At 43.2% G+C, this 19,149-nt stretch overlaps 2 protein-coding genes across 5 annotated transcripts in view; both read left to right on the forward strand.

The window, feature by feature from the left end:
* The first annotated feature begins 500 nt into the window (after positions 1-500).
* LOC135399257 (sodium/hydrogen exchanger 9B2-like) lies at positions 501-10,834 on the forward strand. Of its 2 annotated transcripts, none has more exons than XM_064631082.1 (12): positions 501-889; positions 1,699-1,859; positions 2,093-2,359; positions 3,342-3,429; positions 3,803-3,985; positions 4,767-4,942; positions 6,625-6,731; positions 7,432-7,590; positions 7,933-8,041; positions 8,105-8,241; positions 9,188-9,265; positions 10,476-10,834. In XM_064631082.1, exons 2-12 carry the CDS (start codon positions 1,751-1,753, stop codon positions 10,623-10,625), a joined length of 1,563 nt encoding a protein of 520 aa, XP_064487152.1. In that variant the 5' UTR covers positions 501-889; positions 1,699-1,750; the 3' UTR covers positions 10,626-10,834. The 2 variants fall into 2 exon arrangements, with proteins under 2 accessions (XP_064487152.1, XP_064487153.1); XM_064631083.1 differs by lacking the exon at positions 501-889 and adding an exon at positions 1,047-1,117.
* Positions 10,835-11,320: 486 nt separating this feature from the next.
* LOC135399258 (centrosome-associated protein CEP250-like) overlaps positions 11,321-19,149 on the forward strand; it is a 33,226-nt gene continuing 25,397 nt past the window's right edge. Inside the window, exons 1-10 of one of the 3 annotated variants that reach the window (XM_064631085.1) lie at positions 11,321-11,407; positions 12,603-12,713; positions 12,799-12,984; positions 14,702-14,764; positions 14,848-14,927; positions 15,693-15,846; positions 16,787-16,969; positions 18,678-18,814; positions 18,894-18,996; positions 19,083-19,129. In XM_064631085.1, the coding sequence (XP_064487155.1) occupies positions 11,405-11,407; positions 12,603-12,713; positions 12,799-12,984; positions 14,702-14,764; positions 14,848-14,927; positions 15,693-15,846; positions 16,787-16,969; positions 18,678-18,814; positions 18,894-18,996; positions 19,083-19,129 (1,067 nt within the window). In that variant the 5' untranslated portion in view covers positions 11,321-11,404. Of the gene's footprint in view, positions 11,408-12,602; positions 12,714-12,798; positions 12,985-13,686; positions 13,839-14,072; positions 14,173-14,701; positions 14,765-14,847; positions 14,928-15,692; positions 15,847-16,786; positions 16,970-18,677; positions 18,815-18,893; positions 18,997-19,082; positions 19,130-19,149 lie in introns of those variants that run through there. The other 2 variants (XM_064631087.1, XM_064631086.1) reach the window with 2 other exon arrangements.

A 19,149-nucleotide genomic window follows, 5' to 3' on the forward strand; every position in this document is an offset into this window, starting at 1 on the left:
TATTTGATATAGCTATGAAGCAAAGCACAGAGCGGGACTGTTAGGGCGTACCCTGTAAACAGTTCCAAGAAAGAATACATACATGTCAAGTTTGAAACGTTCAAAGAGGTTGCCTAAGGACGGTTCCGGATAGGAGTGTCACGCCCGCGCACACAAAATTACAACCCCACCTCAAGATGAAAATCCTGGGTAAATCCCCGGCATATGACTCACCTGATTGGGATTTGGGTTGCTTCATCGTGACGTTGCTGACAGGGCGAAGTCTATGCAGTTGTTTGTTGCGCTGCGTGCTTATCGGTCCTATTTGCTTTCATTGTTCTTTGTATTCCAATAACTGATAACTTTTCATGTACACACTGCCAATCAATGTCCTGTCAGAACACCCACCTGTAGCGCACGTCAAAGGAAGGAGTAACAGCTATACGCTCTCAAACCTAGCAGACGAACTTTTCGTCTGCTTCGTGCAATCTGCCTCGTGTAATCTTTCATCGTGCAGCTCTATTCTATAATGAGCAAATTTCGAGCAAATGAGCGTAACTATTTAGAACGAGCCAGGCTTTACATTTAGCTGTAATGTGCAATTTTGAAATTTTGCCGTACACGTAGGGCAAACACACAAACCGAAACTGACGCCGCTGTCGCGTTGGGCTTTTTGCTGCTGCCTCGTTATTGGATGCTCCGCGGACTCCGCACGTTACGCATGGCGTGACGTACCACTTTGCGTCTGCCTGTCTAGGGAAAGGGAACTGCTGCTGCCGCCACGACGGTCTCTGGCCCGCGAATTCTTTTGGCAACCAGTCAAGTCATGTGTCTTTGGGCTATGGTCTTGGGGTCTTGGTGACCTGTTGGCCGAAGCATCAATCCTCACAGCCCAGCAAGTGCGAAATAGGTACAGAGCTTATCGTTCAATATTTCATTCATTGTTCGAACGTTGTGATGAGCTCATGTTGTCCCTCTCTTCTTACTATTAATTCTCCCTTGCACGACGGGGATTAATGACAGATCGCGCGCTTGTAACGCGCGCGATCTCTGGAGCAGTTTGTCACCGTTCTTCGATATCTGTACAGCCTGTACCTGTTCGTCGAGACTATCCTTTGTGTGGCAGCACACAATCCAAGTGGGTACGCTTTAAAAATAAAATGGTTTCATTTTATTTTTCAAGTGGATCCACTTAATTGTTTCTCAAGTGGATCCACTTGAGATTCCAGCTCAAATTTCTTCTTGGGATAAAGCTGCGGCTGTCCTCATATTTCGCGTTCAAATGTGATGTGTCCTTGAATCATTGGCCCGACCGACATGTACCGCATAATTTTGAATAATGTCATATATACGCTTCCGAGCATGTTTTCGTTAGTTCGAGCAGGAATGGGCCTATTTTTATCTCGTTGGTTGACGACCATATCGGCTGCTTTTGTGACTTTTTGGCCTTTTTGACCGGTATTTCTTGTTTGTTTTTGGGGGGAAAGGGGGGGGGGAGTTGCAAGATTTCTGGGGGTGCGGGGAAAATCCCTGGTTTCGGGAGTTCAAAGCGCCTCCCCACAATCATACCATTGGTATAGTGCATTTGAGAGAGGGAAACGAGGATGAAATACTCCTCCCCCATGTAAAATCCCCATACAACCCCTCCCAAAATGTTTTTCTGGCTACGCCACTGCAATGACGTGTTAAAGTGCAGTTCCACTCCCAATTTTGTTTCAGGAGCACTAGCTGCCATTTTCTGCGGATCAATTGAGCTTGGTTCCTGTTCAAGATGAAAGAGTCACCAATTCCGCTGCAGTCTAAGAGGTCTCCGCATTCTCATCGTTCTCCATCATCGGATGCACACGAGAAACCTGACACGGAAAGGACGCAGAGTATAGGTGCTTTTCATTGCGAAATGATTTGTTATCAGTGTTTCACAATCTTTTGTTGTCCTAATTTTCAGACAGTTGTCATGTACAATTTAAAAGGGAACTTCCACTTGCCTTTACCATCTTGGATACTTCAATAGTTCCCTGTTCAACCCTGCCTTATAGCTTATAGTGTCATGCATGTGGGAAGGCTCCCAGTCAAATTTTGAGCATGCACTTTGACCATGTTTTCTTATGTGCAGTGCACTTGGAACACAATGTAGATGAGCAGCAACACAATGAGCAGCCACAGGAAACCAAGAAAAAGTTCTTGCAGTGCCCTCCAAGTGGTCCAGTGGCTCAGGTCTTGGTCTTTGTTATCATGCTAGTCTTGGTCTGGAGCTCACTCTGGGGGTTGGTTGGAAAAGAGGCAGAACCTGGAGGACATTTCTTTTCACTTTTCTTCTTGATTTTCCTGTGCTACATTGCTGGAATGTTTGCAAAGTTAATCCAGCTGCCTCCCTTACTTGGCAAGTATTTAATTTTCTCGTTACGCGATAGTCGAGTAATTGGTGTGGTGCGTAATATCAGCTAGATACAAAAATTCTTCGAAAATAAGAAGGGCACGCGATAATGGATCTACTTGCCCATTGCGAGAATACTAAAGAAAGGACTCGTTGGCTCATGCTATATGTGCTTATGCGCATTGAAAATTGACATGTGCGCAGCACAGTTGAAGGTAGCCTGCATATACGGTGAAACCCTACAATTTCGTGACCCTAACCGGTGGCGAATCTGACACAGGGCACATATTTCTCAGTCACTAAATTTTGCAAAATCTAGATGCTAAAGTTTGTGGCTTGATTGCCTCACTTTGTGATATGCCTTAAACTGCCCTCTGTGTATTTCATTAAAGTGGCATTACACATGCTTGTGCGATAAAGCAGTTCAAATGTTTGCTATAGTAACGAAGTGTGAAAATTAAGTTTGCATTTGATCATTGTTTTTGGAGTGTCAATTGTGGCTCAAATTTTTTTTCATGCCCTTATCATTTGGAGATTAGAGGCACAGTGCTACATATCTCTAGCGAACTTGTTGAACACGTCCATGAATGCAACAATTGTCAAACCCAATTTTCGAAACTCTCATCCTTTGGAAAGAGGAAGCAGTCCTTGCGAAGGCTCTTTAGGGAGTCAGTTGAGATACGTCAATTGATTTTAGTATACGTATAAGGTTTTCTCTCCGTTAAACTTGTTGCTGTGTAACGAGAATTTGTCTGTACTCTTTGTCTCGGGTTTTACTTCGCAGTCCTGCACCAGCTTGTCAGTGCCATTTCACTTTTGTAGCTACTACAGTAATTTTACAGTGTTACTATTGTAGCTTTATGTTCATAGTACTTCACCTATGGAACTGCATCTGACCCTAGAGTTATTAAAACTGTTCTTTTAATTTTTTACACTTCCGCTTTCTACTTTTTAGTGCCACTTACATAGTTTCCTTTCCTTTTTTCAGGAATGCTTATTATGGGCTTTGCTTTACGGAACATTGATGCAATCGATATTGCGCAGTACATTGATCCTGTGTGGGGAGGTGATCTGAGGTGAGTTCATAACGTCAGTCTTCCACAGCATTTGATTAAGCCATTTGTATGTGTGCTCTGGTATGTTTGTAACATATTTCATTTTGCTTTGGGCTATGCGGATGATGAAATGTTTTTATAAGGAAAATTTGAAATACGATAATTAAATATCAAATAAGATATCCTGTTTGATATTAATAACCATCCACATATGTTTTGTAGACAATTTTTGTTATTTCAAATGTTTTTGTAATTTTTATGAATCTAGAATTCCAAAAGTTACACTCATAATGTACATGCACAGTTTCATTGCTAGCTGTTTGGCAGCATTTTTCTAATGTTTACAAGTCGCGCAATATTGTTGCATAATATGCTTATTCGTGTCTCTGCACAGGAGCATGGCCCTTATTCTAATTCTTCTAAGGGCAGGACTGGGTCTCGACCCTGCAGTGCTGCGTAACCTCAAAGGGGCGTGTTTGAGGCTGACCTTCTGTCCTTGCCTAACAGAATGCCTCATCGTCACCATTGCATCACATTTTTACCTGGGATTTCCTTGGCTCTGGGGAACACTTCTAGGGTAAGTATAGTAGTGCAGCAGAGCAAAAGTAGACACTTGTATTTTTGGGATTTTCTGTTTTTCGAAAATCTGTTGGCAGGAATCAGGTTTGGTTTCAGGGTCATATCAGGCGATATTAAATGGCAAAGCAGATGTTCGGGTAGAAATGAAAAAAAAAAGAGAGAGAGAGCCCCTCGTACATGATCAGGTTTTTGATTCTACACAATACAGAGTTTCTGCATTTTGATCAGGGAATGTGGATGCAGTTTTTCTAGTTTTCCGAGTATCGCTGGTGCAAAGCATATTTCTTGCCCTGTAGGTCCTCAACACTTGAGACTGATGTAGGTTGACATACGGTGCAAGCCCCATATTATTTTGCATAGCCTGCACAGTGCCTGTCCCAAAGTGAGCACATATGATTCTTTTTTCTTTTCTTTCTTTCATTGGCTCAGTTCACACCCTCGACATGATGCACTATATACTGTTTTTGGTGCCTTTTGTGCTTTTCTATTTGCACGCCAAACTAAAGTTTCATAATTGTGCATGCAGCGCCCTAACATCTTTGTGTTAAAAACAAAGATACCACCACTTCACGAGAAGTTCCTCGCCCTGCCATAATGTGTTGTGCGAGCAAACATTTTTATGCATGTACTGTTCTGTGCAGTATGTCTTTTGTGACTGTTGTGCTGAATGTGAGCTGCTCATAGCTTGACGCAGAGAGCACATTCAGGAGTCAGGACTACATGCTCCATGTGCATCAAGCAGTCACAGTGATGACCATTACAACCTGCCTTCCATCTAGGTTTGTCTTGGCAGCGGTATCACCTGCTGTAGTTGTGCCAAGTATGCTGTGGTTACAAACTGAAGGCTATGGCATGGACAAAGGAATTCCAACACTAGTCATGGCTGCAGCCAGCTTTGACGATGTCGCCGCCATTACAGGGTTCGGTGTTGCCATGGGTGTAGTCTTTGCCACAGGTAAAGAAACGTCAACCTTTGTCACTTCGAAGGAGCCAGGAAGTGACATTTAGCATTGCTCAAAAACTTGCAGTGTGTCAGGGGCGTCGGAAGTCCACAGGGGGGGGATGAGCTGAGGTTCGAACGACTGGTACATTAAGAATGGTCTGAAAAGGAATGTAGTAAAGTGACGAATATTACTTGCTGAATGACGAGAAGTATACTAAAACATGCTAAAACATTAATTAGGCTACGACTGGTCTTTCTCTATGTGGTATAGTCAAGTGGTGTGGTCAGGTCATGTTCCATGTCGGAGGGCTATTGGCAGTACCAGTGAATACGCTTATGCGAGGGGAGTTTCCTTACTTAGCAAAACAAACGACCATGCAAACTCTGTAAAAATCGTTATGACTAGAGAGCAGATTTTTAGGCCCTAAGAGGGAGTGCTCCTCATCACATAACAAGCTCTAGGCCGACCGACATTTACAAATATCGTTTTATCTTCCGATCGGAAAAAAAGTTTATACACAAAAAGGTGTGAGCCCCCTTTCTCAGCTAATTGGGAGACAGAGCAATATGACAGAGAACACTGATTGGCCTATACAGCGTGCTATGCGGTCAAGAGTGCCCCGTGTTACTGCCTAAAAATCTGCTCTGTACTTATGACACAGAATAACAGACACCCAGTCTGATCTCTATGCATGAAAGGAGGGTGAAGCCTCCATAACCTGAGCTAAAGGGGGAACGGGTTGCCCCCACTTTTCGACGCTCCTGTGGACCACCACACACAATATTCTTCCTTTTCAGTGTCTTGTAACTGCGCAGTTAAATTTACAGATTTAACTGGCCCGACATCCTTGCGTGATGTAACCTTGTCCATCTGAGGTAGCATCACCGTAGTGTGCAGTTGCAGCGTCTCCTTTCCCACTGAATTGAAGGGGCACCAAAGTGCAAAAATATTTATCCTCTCGAAATTGAAGATGTCGTGAACTCGACACCAACACAAAAGGAACGAGATGCATCAATTGCGTCGTTTGTGATTTGTGACCGAGAGAACTTCCTCTCTTTCTCAAGAAGCACAAAAATGTGGAGCAGGCCCTCATTGGTCTCCTGAAGCGATATGAAACAATTTGTCCAATCATCGTGGGAGATCGTTTGAGGAGACCAATCTGGGGCCTCTCCGTGTAGTCATGCTTCTAGAGAAGGAGAGAGAGCGAAGGCATAAATTGTGACTCCTTTTGCCCATGAATCACAAATGATGCAACCGATGGATCCTGTTCCTTTCGTGTTGGTGTCAAAGTAATCTTTCGTTTTTGCGAGGAGAAATTTTTGCACTTTAGTGCCCATTTACAGTCATTTGGACTACTCTAGGTCATGTGCCAGTTTACTTGCTAGAGAGTAAAATTGCTAGACTCAATGTGGCTGTGAAAATAAAAAGACAAAGACTGAAAGCTTGTACGTTAATACGTAAACAGTAGTTTCAGTGGTTCTAGTTTTTTATCACTTGTGTAGACCACATTTGACAAAGTTTTTTACGTTCCTCGATTGTTGTGAAAATAGTGCACTAAACCTAGCATGTTTGCACAGGTAATTGGTGATTGAAGAACATTGCACACTGCTGATAATTCTAGTTGAAAAGGGTATTTTTACAACTGCCTCTGCCATGAACATTGGCAATTTCATAACTTGATGTTGAATTACAGGAGACTTAGCCTGGACTATAGCTAAGGGCCCCGTGGAGGCAATAGTTGGAATGTTGTACGGTGGAGTAGTAGGCCTTATACTTTGGTTCCTCCCTGATAAAGATAACGTATGTATGGTTTGCTTCTCTCATGGTACACTCGAATACAGTGATTTTGATAGGGATGTACCGAATTTCTTGCTTTTTATTATATTTTCTTCATAATTTTGAGATCATGCATATCAATAGAATTGCAAAGTGCCCAATGCAATATCTTTTAAATGTTAAGTTGAAGCATTGAGAAAGCGGGTCCTTAGGAAACCTGACAAGCACTAAAAAATAAACAGGCAGATAATATACAGGATGAGGTCCCATAGTTCACTTAAATGGTTACACGCTGTCTTGTCTGGTCACTGCTGTTATGCAATTTTGGCCATCTGGTTGGCCTTCATTTAAAAATCTGGATGTCGTGTGATCCCATGGCTCAGTCCCTTGTGCTTAGGCTTGCATACATGTATTCTTCTACCAGTAAACATGCAACTCTGATGAACAGAACATATGGCCATCTTCTGTGCTGATTTCATTTTTTTCTGGGGATCTGTATTGCTTTCTGACGTAACACACAAGCCCGCTTAGTACAAGCATGCTGGTATGACTGCAGTTCCGCACAGTGCTTCTCATACTCATTACTCATTTACTATACTGGTACGAGTGTACGGAAAAGTACGTAATTTGGTGTTTAGTGTGTTCGCGGCAAAAAAGTTTGACAGCATATCTCAAATGAAAAGCAAGGTTACTATGTGATTATCCATTCATTCCTCCATTTCAGAATCAAAAGGGAACATTACGGACTGCACTGTTGATAGCCTCTGGTGTCACCGTGATGTTTGTCAGCAGAAGGTTCGAATTTGGAGGGTCTGGAGCACTGGGCTGTATCTCAGTTGCGTTTGTAGCTGCATTCGGCTGGAAAAGAGAAACTGATGGAGAAGTACGTACACTCGAAAGGTCATGCACGGATATGTAGTGAAACTCGGTTAGGGTTAGTGAAACTCAGTTAGTTAGTCTAATTCAGTAAGGACCAACCCAGCTGACTAGACTGGTGTTTCACGAAGATGTGTTTCTCTTTTCTACGTAAAGTGCAGTGCTCTGTTTGACAGTGAGGTGTTTTGGGAAAACACCTATAGCCTCCAGAGATTTGATTTGATATAATTTTAAGGAAAAATAAAATGGAGGTTTCGGTTTCACTAGTGTGAGGCCAGCAACTCCATATTACTCCAGAGAATTGTATCCAGATTGCGCCCATTGCTTGTATTGCTTGTGTTTGCTACAGGCTGCCGCATCCAAGACTTGTTCGCTGCTCTGGGAAATTTTTCAACCCACCTTATTTGGGTTGATTGGAGCCGAGGTACAATTAAAGAACCTCGATAAGGCAACGATATGTAAGAGCGTCTGTTGTTTATACTACAATGTTCTGTGATAGCTAATTGGAGATTCCATTGCAGTTTTGGGGCTGGCCGTGATAGGAACAGCATTACTGTTTCGTATTACTGTAACGTTTCTCGTTGTCTATGGTTCAAACCTTACTGTAAAGGAGAGACTCTTTGTTGCAATAGCTTGGTTGCCAAAGGCTACTGTCCAGGTACGTGTAATATCCACAAGATCATTGAAAGCAACAATGATTAAGGTATTCCCCATGTTCATGGCACCAAATACCATAGTCTGTCTAACATTCTGTTGTGTGTGTTCCCGAGACTGAGCCCCGAAGGCCTCTGTGTGCATATAAAGGTCTTGAGAACTGTGAGACTGAATTTATGAGACAAACCATGCAGTGGCATAGCCGGGAGGAGGGGGATCATCCTGCCCCTTGTAAAGTCCCCATCATAGAACCCCTCCCGATATATATTTTTCTGGCTACGCCACTGTAGCGTGTATGCTGTGCATTCACACGAGAGACATCCCCCTGGAATATTCTAGTGGAAGAACCTCTAACAGGACAGAAGTTCCACTGCATGTTGTGTCGAGCATTCCGCACACCGGCAGTAGCGTACTGCACACTTAACAGACAGCATATGTGTCTGCTTCCTGTCGTCTGCTACAAAACACTTTGTGGCTGTGTACGAAAAGCCATGACATTGAGGGCTTACGTGGCAGTAGAAAGCTATGAAGTTTTTCGCATCTTCCGCTGGAGTATTCTGGGAAATGTATGTGTGAATAAAGAACAAGGGTTTTGAATATCGAAGCAGGGAACTGTTGTGTATTTCGTCGCTTTCCTATGGGTTTTCAGACACGAGGAGGGCAATCACTTGGCTAGATCAGGACCTGCAGTGCTAGTAATATATAGCGAACCAGTATGCTATCCGAAAGGTAGTGAAACAGCAAGGCAGGGTTCCCTGCTGTTACTGGAGCATACGGGGTTCATCGGGAGATATATATGTGAATCCCAACAGCCATACGAAAATCAATACACATCCATCAACCGTGCACTTTGCCATAGTTGTGTATTTAAGACCAAATACACGAAAATTATATGCTCCATTGTGACATCCCTTGAGAGCGCTTTTATCTGTTTCCTGATATCTTTGCAGGCTGCAATTGGATCATCAGCCTTAGACTTTGCAAGAACTATCAAAGCTGATGACGAAGTCATAAAACTAGCAACTCAGGTAAGACGTTATAAGGTTGCAGCATATGATGTGGACCCTTTGCCATTCACAAAACCCTGGGAAATTTTTCTCTCGCATTTATTCTTCCCTTTGTCCCTTTGACAAATAATAAACATCTGCCAGTATGGTGTCAGTTAATTGCTTTGTTTGCTTTTTGACAATACAGCCCAAAATTATCCTAACAGTTTTCACTGTGCCACAACTGCGCAATGGCATCCTTCACTCGAGAAGCCAGGAGGCACATACGAGTTTGTGTTTGTCTCATTCTCACAGTTTTAAGTGTGGAAGAGGGAGCCCCAAAATTCAGCAAAAAATGCTGAAATGGTTGTGTGGAAATCCTTGCACTCCTTAAATTAAAATAGCGCCCCATGTTTCATCCTGTGATACCATCCTTCTCGGACCACATGAGGAAAATACAGCTGCTTGTCAGGAGAGCATTTATGCTATTCACGGCTTTGTACATGACATCCTGCCTCTAGACTATACTTATGGCGAGTTCGGGTGGTCACTTTGTGGCTTTTTTGTTGTTGTTTTTTTTGCCAGATCCTGAGCATTTCGCTTCAGTCATATCAAAGTCATGTTCGCTTGGTCAAAACACAGCAATCTCACATGTTCGCGTGGAGCTTTCCGAGCGGCAGAAATTTGCCAGCTAGTAGCACATTTTTCGTCTGACCTCGATGCAACCAGGCAGTGGGTTGCTCAACTATATCCGGTGTTGTCACACGTCAAAGTTCATGTGGGTTAGCAGACGACAAAACCAGAAGATGATCGACCGCGATGCCCCTTAGTGATCCAAGCGCCTAAAACCGCTAGATTCCTGGCGCTCACGTTCCGGGGGCAGTGGTCACATGACCCAGCACGTGCACCAGACTAGAAATTTCCAAGCACTGGGCTGTGTTGCCACGAAATGACCACCTGAATTAGCCATTAGTTTGTGTTCTGAGATGTGACCAGGTTCTTCACTGCTCTCCATTTATTATCATTATTATTATTATTTGGAACTGTGGTCTACAGTTTACCATGCCCGAGGCTTGTCTAGGGACCTGTAACATCCACTGTATTTTTAAACGATCCCCAATTTCGATTACCCAAAGTGGCAATGGTAACAACCAGCAAGGGTGAATGTAGCAATATCTTAGGCGAACAAAGCCAAGAACAAGTAAAGCTAAGTGTGTCCATTATTTACATCCTTACAATGGTCTCTTTGCAGGTGTTAACAATAGCAGTGCTTTCAATCCTTGTGACTGCACCGACGGGTGCCGCAGCAATTGCATTGTCTGCACCAAGACTGCTTCACAAAACCAAACCCGACGAAGCAGATGGTGTAATACCAGTACAGCCAGATGCGAATAGACATTAAGTAGACTGGACATTGCCAGTATGTGATTATAATGAAAGATCAGTGCCACATAGTAGGATGATACTCATCTGTTTATTTACTATTATAATTATATTTTATGTTATACATGTACAATGAAAGAAATTTTGGTACATAACGGAATCTGTACTTATTTATATTCTGATTTATTTAATTAAGACGACAATAAAGGTATATTTTTATACTCCTGTTTTTCTGTATATCAGCATGGTATGGCAAGACACACCCGCTGCATGGATTGTCGTGCCTGCCACTGGAAGGCTCAAGAAAGCTATTAAGAAAGTGAATAACTGCAAGTTCTTCACAAAAAATAGCAATAAGCAGCCATCAAGGAGGAATTGTACGCATGAGAAATTTGAAAACTGCAACACCGTTGAACCTGACATGAAACAACACTTCAGTGGTGTGGCCAGCAAAATATTTCAGGAGGGGTCCTATGACATTACACGGGGGCAATTTCATTCGCGTTTCCCTCTCCCAAGTGCACTAGCAGAGGTACAATTTTGGTGTGTTTGATCCCCTCTGGCTACGGCACCAACTTGCCACCCGGAACCTGTGTCCGCGTCATGCAACTTTTGACCGGCGCGCCGCGCACATGTTCTGCCGAAAGCCGTGTAGCGGCGCCACCTCCAGATTTATCAGCTGATAGTGGTTAGCCACGACCACGACGGCCAGGACGAAGACGAAGCCAAGGACGAAGCCGTAGGCAAGAAACTGCTTGAAATTGGAAGCTGTTTCAAAACTTTGTCTACAAGTCCAAAATGGTGAGTGTACTGTTTTATTATTTACACGAAGCCGACACAGTACGTGGTTTTGCATGTCAAGCGCTGTCTCACGTTAATTTCACTCAACTGTGGTGAAATACGACAATGAACCTTCCTAACTTTATTGCAAGCTTTCGCGTGGTGGACTACGTTTCATCAGGTTGTAAACAACAAGAATTGGCCGAAGTAGACTACAATTAGGGACGAGATGGACAAGTCTTAGTGATCCAGTGTTGTATAAACTTTCGCTCTCGTTCGAAAGGATGCTATTGCTTGTGAATTGCACCTCACCAACTGGGTGAGGTACTCCATGCAGCCACCCATTTACAGATAATTGTCGAAATATGTTCACGAGGGTATACCAAGGCACTGTATACCATTTTAGGTTACATGACCTTTCGAGTTGTTGTCTTGTTTACGTCATAGACGTCGACAGTCACTTAAGGGGAAAGTACATCAAAATTGTACTTCAAGTAAAGTACCAAGAACATGGCATCATTGGTGCTTTAAGTGCTGTACAAAGTACCACACTGGAAAAAAAAAGCAAAGTACAAAGGTACATCTCCCCATGTTTCATCGTTTTGCACCATGGTTGCAAAAAGTGAAGAAGTATATAACTGTGCTTTTTATTTTATTTTAGGAAGCGTATTTACAAGTGCTAGTTATGGATGCTGGCTTGTTTACTGCCTGCTCACGAATATCAGCTGAACCAGATTGCATAATTTGCATTTACATGCGCATTCATACATCTGAAATTCCATATACACATTCATAAAAATCAGTGACAAACTATGCTTACAAAGAATTTTTTTTTTTTTTTTTCAAAACACTTTTACCCACTTCAAGAATGGAGACTGGTAGGTGTGGATTGGTAAGCACAGCATTCTGGCAATTCACTCAATGCCACTTTTGACGAGTTGACTCGTATATAATCTGCCGATTCTTTACTTTGTGCTTGGAAATACGAAACTTCCTTCTGAAGTACGTGTACTACCCACTGGGGAATAAGCGTGTGCACCCAACAGCCCAAGAGAACCTCGAGCTCGGAACTAAAGAAAATCTCTACTCCTTGCATCAGACAACAAAGTCAATTCTCCATTGATTTCTTTCCATCTGTGATGTATGTACACATAGGTGCACGTATGAAGCAATTGCCCAAGTTCGTGTGTTGTCTAATGTATTGACACTCGAACAGGGTGACTTCGAACTTATCACCAAAGAAGTGGAATGTTTACGCTCCCTTCTTGAACAGACTACAGAAGAGCGAGATGACTACCGTAAGAAATATCACACGGTTAGTCAGCAGGTACGTAGAGTAGAGAACCGAAGAAATGTTGCAACACACCATCATGTCTTCTGTTACTGAGCATGCTTTATGTTCTTCCTTTTAGCTTCAACAACTGTTGCTTCTTCACGGTGATTCGACAGAGAGTGAATTAGAATACAGGCTTGTTGCCAGAGCGCAGGATGTTGAACATAACTTAAGGGCTGAGCTCGGTCTGTACAAAGAACAAGTAGAAGTATATGGTCAAGTTATTGGACAGCAAAATTCTCTCGTGGCGAGCCTTCAAGCAAAGGTATGGGGGAAGTAGACGGGTGTGCTTCCTTGATCTAAAGACACAGTAGTGTGGTTTCGACCAGTGGAACGTGCGCAGTGTTTGGGTGCCAAATATTTAGAGATTTCGAGTATCGCTACTGGGAGCTTTAAGACAGAGCCAAGATAGTATCAAGACCTGAGACCTGTTGCTGGAACTGGAAGATGTGAAGTACTGCAAACTAACTTAACATGTTTCTAACTAGTCAAAGTATTTTAAGTTCCGAGTATACAGCAAAGCAGTATTTTAGCAGAGCAGTCTTTTAATGAATATACTGCGTGTTTGCGCTAAAACTGCATTGTCTGAAGTAAGTTATACGGATGTTGTGAACTACATGTAGGTTTCGTGGCGCTGTAAATTCTGGAAAGGCCTAAAGAAAAGAAGAGAATATAGTCCTAATATAAATCAATTTCAAGGGCTGTGTGGACCCTGTACTTTATATAAATCTGTTGACAATGTGCCAGTTGTAAGGCTATGTGAAAAGCAAGGGCTGGGACGTCACCTGATGAACTCGCAATGGTCCGTGTAATGTCTGTGTCCAGTTCTGCGCGCGTACTCTGATTTTTATTTTCTTTGCGTATTTTCGCCTTTGTCCCGAAGCTGTTTCTCGGTTCTTTGTGGTTTTCCACGGAGCCTTAATGCTTCGAAGTCGAAGTGCTTGGACAAGGCTTGCACGTGCCCCGTGGTTAATACGCGCACGGCAGACGCGTTGGCTTCAGCGGATAAGTAATGCAAAATCCGGTTCCATATATGCTGTTAATATCACATTTTTGTCATTACCTGTGAATTGAAGGATTTCACTTTGGGAGAATCGACTGGACACTGTGGAAAAACAGGTATACCGATGCAACGGGAACTGCGCGCGGGCAGCGCATCAATTCTATATGCGCGTCGCAGACGAGCAGCTGCAAACGTTCTGTCTTTACTGTTCGTGTAACTCTGCAGTTTGTTGGAAAATCTGTAGTTTCTATTAGCGAAGCGTGACCATTTTGTGTACGCTCCAATAATCGAATGCAGACGACGAAAGGCGCGTCGCCGTTACCATGGAAACGCTCTTTTGTTGATGGCGCGAAAGTGCGGCTGTTGCAGATGGCCCACGCGCTGTGTGGGGTGCCGGTGAAGCAACGGATTTTCTTTTGGGAAGCGCTCTTGCAGAAGATCAGCCTTCAGGTAGTCCTGGCGCAGGAAGAAATACGGATCTGTTTTGTTGACGATAAACTAACGCAAATGCGATCTGAAATGGAGCAACCACGGGTTGCCATGCGTCTGTAGTTGTGTTCAACAAGAATCTCGACAGCTGTAGAGGCACTTTATAATACTTTTTGGGTACATGTCACCGTGAAAATAACCGTGGCCAAGCGTAAGTGGGACATAGAGGAATGTTTTTTTTTTTTTTATATGTACCCCTTGTTCAGCTGTTACCAAAAGATGCTCCAGTAGTGTTGTTTTCAGGTTTCACACATCTATACTATAATATAGCAAGCCAGTAGTATCTTTAAGTGCAACTATGAATAAGAAGCAATTTGTTCTGGTAGCACTTGTGTACTTGATTAAATGTGTGTCCAAGTAAAAAGTTAAAACCCAATATTGATGCTTAATGGCCAATGTTAATCCATCATTACACTTTGGTTATACGTACCATAGGGAAAATATAATCTTTGATGCAACAAAAAATTATGCCATTATGTTTTAACCTCAGGTTGAAGAATACAGGGCCCGCTGCAACCGATTGGAGAAAACCCTTTCAGAGTTCTCCAATAAAGTATGCCATGTCTTCTTGCTTTTGTGTTTTCTAAAAGTGTGCTGTCGCTTCGCAAAGGAATCTTAATTGTTCACATTTTGTAGGAAGTACTTGAGCTTCCTGAAGAGCAGGAACCGGTTGACCTACCAAGCGCACTGGCAGACCTGAGGAAAGAAAAGGAAAAGTGAGTGCTGTCTCCCACGACATAGGTCTGCCATTAGCATCTGCCTCTATACTGTAGCCCAGCACAATGAGCATTAGGCATGAGCCTTTACAGAGACAACTGTCTGTCACTTGTCATTCGATAAAAGTAGTAGAACCTGTTAGTTACGGAGACCTGAATGCTAGCTCTCTCTGTGTAGTGTGTAATCGTCCCTTGCAGAAGCTAACGCTGCCATTTTGATGCCCTCAGTCCTTTGACTTTTACGATCCTCTGCTATTTATTTACTCAGTTTGAAAGTATAGTGTATAGCGAAGTGCACTGGTGTAGCCAGACGGGGGTTGGTGGATTCAAACCCCCCAAAAAACCGTACCTTCAGTAATGCTTTTGGGAAAAGGAAACGAGTGTGAAATCCTCCTCCCCCATGTACAGTTCTCATAGAACCCCTCCCGAGATATATTTCTGGCTACACTGCTGGCTAAGTGCACAGCAACAGCTGTGTCAATGCAGCGCAAGCTATGTGTGTGCCTCAAAATGGCAGATATCATAGTAGACGACACTGTTGTCTTCATCCTATACATAGGGAGCTAGTATTCAGGCACCCTGCTGTTAGTTTTCTTGTGCTGCCATCTCGCGTGTTGTTATTTTCTGCCCAAAAATCTGCTCTTTCACATGATATCACCAGATTTTACCTTGTTTCAAAGCTTCCAACATAAAATGCGACTTTTACTCCAATTTGGAAAAAACAAAAGACCTGAAAACACGAGTATCTAATTATGTCTTTGACAGATGTGCAGAATACCACGAAATAAACGTTCAGCTGCAAAGACAACTTGAGGTAACAACGCGCACCAATGGCATGCTATCGTCCGAAGTGAACAGACTTTCGGAGGAGTGGCAATCGACCCGGGAGGACTTGGTACAGATAGCATCAGTTGACGATGTAAGAGGACCGAAATACCTTGTATATACTAAATAGGCATGTGCGAAGGATTATTTTAAAGCCAAAGCGAATGAATACGTAGCTAAGGCAAATACGAAGCGAATATCTATGAGACCAAATTCAATACGAAGCGCACAGTTGTTTGTACAACAGATGTAAAAGTAGTATACAACTGGATGCACATGCAGTGCATCAACGGGCACAAACATGTGTGTAGCATGTACATGTAATATATTCATACAGACCAGAGTATGAGTAGGGCCTGACTTTTTAGGGTTATACCCGATTCCGCCTGATATTTACCCCCCAATTTAAATCAGCAAGAACAGGATTTAACACGATACTTCCCCGAAATCTGCTGAACCAGGGGGATCCAAAGTCATCACAGCTAACACAGAACTTTGGCAACTGTGTTGTAAAAGCATAAATATGCTCATACAAACTGTCAAAACAGAGACCCTGCTGTCTCCTAGATGCGTGGACTAAATATTCTGTATCTACTGGTGTGTCGTGTGTATTATGATTGTGTATTATGATCTGATTCAGTCAGATTCAGCCAGAATTGGATTGAATCAGGTTCAGTTTAACCCGATTACACCCGAATTATTGAAGCAAAATATAACCTGATATTTGCCCCCCGATGTTGCTGAAAAATATAACCCGAAAAAGTCAGGCCCTAAGTATGAAGTAGCAACCACATTGTTTTAATGCCCCCTATTGTACCGTTTTCGACCATACACATACACCTTTGGAACTATTGGAACATATTGTGTTTGGAAGAAATATCGCTTCAATTCGAATACAGTATTCTGCAGTAGATTCAGAAATGGAATTGAATATAGTATTATTCGTTTCGATATTATACGAATTAGAATACTTACACGTGACTACTCGTAAATTATGTGGAAGACTGTACACATATGTTTTGGGCTGCCTACAGGCATTCAGTGAGCACATGTCGCACGGACGTTCACTGTTGCATGTGTGGAAGATGGCGGAGGACCTCCGGCGCGAACTCAGGGGTACCCGTGCTGAGATTGATGCTGAACTGTCTGACTTCAAAGTTTCATTAGATGCAATCTGCAGGAGTATTTTTGAGTGCTGCAGTGGGAGCTCAGACACTGTAAGTTTGACAAGACGATATTGATACTGTGTACGCCTTCATAGAGAAACGAGCGTTACGTGCATTGTGTGCTTGTTGTTGTAAGCGGGGAACCGTAGCAGCAATTGTGACTGAAACAGGGACCGTATATTATAGCTCCGCTTGGGCCGCCTTTGCCGGGCCCGAGCTAGCGCATTGAAAAATAGCACGACCCAGCCCAGGCTTCCACGTTTTTATGCGACCTTGCCTGGTGGCTCGGCTCATAGAGCCCGGCCTAGCATTTCCAGCCGTGACTTACGCGTTTCTAGCGCTTATCAAACCGTTTTATAAGTGAATTTATTGGAAGAGAAGACAAGGCCACAAACATACAAGAACTGGTTGTTTAACACCGCAACAGCACGAGACCAAATTAAATCCAGAACGCAGGAGGACATGCGCGTTATCGTTACACTACAAGCTTTTGTGGAGGTACAGAATGTTGTCGACAAACTCCTTCTCACAATCCCACCCCCTCTAACTAGGGTTGCCACCTTTTGTAGTGAAAAATACCGGCTGAGGAAGTGGAATAGAGGGAAAGGAGGAAATGTTCACAGGAAAGGGAAAGTGGGTGAGGTGAAGAGAGTATACAGAGAGAGAGAAAGAAAAGAACGAGCGTACTCGCTCAAGACAACAATGATAATAATAATGAATAACTAAGAAAATGGCTGGTGACTACGGAGTTGTGTCTGTGCTCCAGATTTATTCAAGCTGTAGTGGAATGTTGAAAGGAAAACCCCGTAAAAGCCCTTATGAAAGGTGTTGAGCCGCAAATACCGGCAAAAGGCTGCCAGTATCACCTTCCTACCGGCAACCGGCAGAGCGAGCAAATAACCGGCCGTGCCGGTATAATACCGGCCTGGTGGCAACCCTACCTCTAACCAAGCTTTGCGAACGTGATTGTGAAATATGTGAGGAGTCAGGAGCATTGTGAAGTGGCTTTGCGAAGGATCTGAGGGTCGAATTGTACGCATAATGCAGCGTCCTTTTCTTGGTTTTGCAAATATATGTGCAGGAATGACGCAAGCACATGATGATATAAAGTAATAGTCCTCCATTGTGTGGAATTAGCTGCGTGACCCAGCCGAACCAGACTCTCGGAAACATGTTTGTGGGCTCGGCCTGGCCAGGCCCGCAGGTTGGGTCGGGCCCAGGCTGGGCCGGGGGCCCGGACCCGTGCAGGGCTCTACTGCATTGTGTCGTCCGTGGCATCACACCTGCCTCGCATCCAGTGAAAGACGCTAGCACACCTGGTTGTTTGCACAAACTACATTCAGTGATTATAACACTGTTACGAATGCAAACGCTCAGAACGACTTCAAATGATAGCAGCTAGTTTTCATCTGAAGACAAAAGCTGAACGTCTGTTTGAAAAATTTGATTTTGCACCATGCGGGAGACGGTGCCCCCTCTTGATTGGGCTCTGCGTATAGGGCCAGCAAAAAATTCACAGTGCGCCTACCGATCAAGTTCGACTTTTGATTTTTCTTTTGTGTGTAGTCTAAGGGACCATCCACGACATATAAAACTTTCCATGCTGTTCCATTAGCAGAAAAAAACAACGGAAACGTAACCGAAACTAAATTGAACGTCCGGTATCGGAAATAGAACCGGAAATATTGCTGTAATGAAAATGGAAACAAAAATACACTGTTATCCTTCCCTGGTCATATGTGCATCCACATTTTCACAGAGCCAACTTAAAACGGAACACTGCCTGAAGATACTGGAAAGCATGGCACACACGTTGATGGCAGCTATAGAGAAAAGGAAAGCAATAGCCGTGGAATGGAAAGATTATGATGCAAAACTAGAAACAGTGTTGCCAAAGTAAGCGTTGGTTTTGTAAGTTATCTCAGCGCTAATCTTTAATTCATTATGTTATGGTGTTACTCATGCAATCCTTCAGGTTACGAGAAATTGTAAGCATGCCCTCTGATACTGACGAAACAACCACACTAATCTCTTCAGCATTTACTGATCTGCTCTCCTGCTATGAAGCTGATTTTGAAGTAAGCATTGCTAATTATGTATGTTTATCTCGCATTACTTGTATGCTTATCCTGAAACTTCAGTATACATGAACTCTGCATTTCAGACATTTCACAGTCATCAAGGAGAAACAAGCGCAAAAATGCCATTTAGGTATAAAAATAAAAAATATT

The sequence above is a fragment of the Ornithodoros turicata genome, chromosome 6 (assembly GCF_037126465.1).
Source record: "Ornithodoros turicata isolate Travis chromosome 6, ASM3712646v1, whole genome shotgun sequence".
NCBI classification, from domain to species: domain Eukaryota; kingdom Metazoa; phylum Arthropoda; class Arachnida; order Ixodida; family Argasidae; genus Ornithodoros; species Ornithodoros turicata.